Genomic DNA, 2,319 nt, shown 5'->3' with positions numbered 1-2,319 from the left:
AGCCACCGTTTTGGACCATGCATATCCATTCATCGGTAAATTATGCCCGCAATAATGAGTGATGCACGATGGTGAAGATAATGGCAGCCTAGGCAAAGCCTTCGCTAATAAAAGTAAAAGTGAACCAGCGCGCTCTCGCTACAGACCATTGCGGACCCCGGTGAGAGTCAAACCACGCTTCCAGTCACAGTTTAGTTCGTAACGGCGCAGCGATGAGGTTGCAATCGGTTCGGTGGGCAACAATCGCCCAGGGCTTTCTAACGTTCGCGTTCGTGGTCGCTATAGCTCATGTTGCGAGTGATGTGCAAATTTGTAATTATGAGAAATTTGAACTGTACGACAGTATGTATCAGAAGATTAAAGATGATTTTTGCGTGTTTAAAGATGTGTTTATGTCATCCGATGTACGGTATGGTGATTTCATGGCCAGCAGTTTAGATTATCAGAAAATTGCGTTTGTAAATTCAAAATTCCCGATCGTGCCTCCATCACTGTACCGAAATTTTGACGATATTCGAGAGCTCTACGCACGAAGATGTTCGCTGGACTCCCTGAGGATAACAAGGTTGATTGAGAAAATGTACGCTGGAAACAACCAAATCACATCAGTAATAGTGGACGGAAATGGATCAAACAACCTAAAGGAGCTGTACTTGGAAACGAACATGATAAAAGATGTCTCCAATATCACAAACTTGCCAAACTTACAAGTGCTGGTTCTGGAAAACAACCCGTACATCGGCAACTTGGATCTTGCCATTTTCTCCCGTATGACAAAAATGTGGAAGCTGGATCTTGAGAACACAGGCATGACAAGAGTCATAAATAGTCTCAGACTCAATCTGTTGGCACTGAAAAGGCTTGATCTTTCAAACAACCAGCTCACCTACGTCGATATGCAGCTATTGCAAACATTTCCCAAACTAGAACATCTGTGGCTCAACGGCAACAAAATATTCTACATGGAAATTGAACCGATCAGAACATTTTTGCCAGACATCCGTAGCATTGTGATCGATGACAATTACTGGGGTTGCCAACATCTGTCCATAGTCAGCAAATATTTCCTCGACAACAATATCATCATTCGAAGTGGAGAATGCAAAACTCGATCCGTGCATAAAGTTTGCTGCGACGATACCACTGATCTGATCGATTATCGATATATCATCGAGATGAGCATAAAAAATGAAGCCAAATTTCATCAGGAAGTCAAAAACTTGGACCAGGAAAATCACAAACTGCAAGAAACAGTCGATGGAATGCGGAACCAATTGAGCAGTTTGATTCAGAACTACACCGGCATGATTCAAGAGATGAAAAATGTTGCAACCCAACCTCCACCAACGCTGTCCCCTTCGTCTGAATCAGCTGAAGATTATTCGTACTATGAAAGTAGTGAACCGGAGCACGATCAGGACTCGGATCCAGATGCAGATAATTCCGAATCTATCGTAGAAGAAGAAGGTTATACCATACCGGATGACGATATCAGTGCCGGACGAAGCTTACCAATCAAAAATACTGTATGAAAATAAAAGTGTGGTTATAGTTTGGTGTCGTCCTATATACATATGAAGCAAAATCGATTGATAACTACTGCAGTGATGTAACGAAATATTTCAACACAATCAAGAAACGTGCCAATTATTAGTGCCTTAATTGTTAAGAATTGTGAACGCATTGAAAACGAAGCAAATCATAGATCGTAAAACAATAAAAGGTCAAATGTTGTGTCCTGCCATCTTGCACTGGATATTGCACCAACGATTCAATGAAGATAAGACAGGTAGGTCTCAATGCAGCAGCAACATAAAGTGTAGCTCCAATAGCCGTTACACTGGTTGTAAATAGAGAGAATCATGCTGAGAATGGTTTAAATGTTATTCGGGTAATTTAATCTTCATCGCAGTTGAACTATACTTGGGTAATTAACGGATTTACGTATGTTACTTTGGCCCATATGTAAAATCTCGATGTATTAGGTGCGTGAAATAAAGTATTAAAGGGAAGCTATCGAACATTTTCTCGCAATATTGCATAAGACTAGAGGGACATGAACGAAATAATATGCACAGTCAATATTACAGAGTTGTTAGGATCAGCTATTTGATTATTTTTTAAGATTGTCAACTTCTTAGATAGTTAATAATTTCAAAACAGTTTTACTAAAAAGTGGTCGTAATCAAAATTGCAGTTGATAAAATTTCCTTCAAATTAAGCTTTGAAACTTGGTCTCATATCTATATTTTAAATAAGGCTAGATGTACAGGGGCGCTTGATTTTGATAAAAGTGATAGATTTACTCTAGGCGATCTT

The 2,319-nt window shown here is 39.7% G+C and overlaps 1 protein-coding gene across 1 annotated transcript; it reads left to right on the top strand.

Annotated features, from left to right (window-relative positions):
- The first annotated feature begins 204 nt into the window (after positions 1-204).
- LOC135712919 (leucine-rich repeat transmembrane neuronal protein 3-like) lies at positions 205-1,532 on the top strand. The gene has a single exon (XM_065236017.1). The coding sequence runs from the start codon at positions 213-215 to the stop codon at positions 1,530-1,532; it is 1,320 nt and encodes a 439-aa protein (XP_065092089.1). The 5' UTR covers positions 205-212.
- The last annotated feature ends 787 nt before the right edge of the window (positions 1,533-2,319 follow it).

Source organism: Ochlerotatus camptorhynchus, unplaced genomic scaffold (assembly GCF_037179485.1).
Source record: "Ochlerotatus camptorhynchus isolate MF236.1 unplaced genomic scaffold, CSIRO-AGI_Acam_v1.1 ptg000516l, whole genome shotgun sequence".
Taxonomy (NCBI): Eukaryota; Metazoa; Arthropoda; class Insecta; order Diptera; family Culicidae; genus Ochlerotatus; species Ochlerotatus camptorhynchus.
The sequence above is the reverse complement of the archived record's forward strand: the minus strand, read 5'-3'. Positions and strand labels throughout refer to the sequence as shown.

What these genes read in the sequence shown, in the direction of transcription:
- LOC135712919 (XM_065236017.1), top strand. Translation starts at nt 213, where the DNA reads ATGAGGTTGCAATCGGTTCGGTGGGCAACAATCGCCCAGGGCTTTCTA.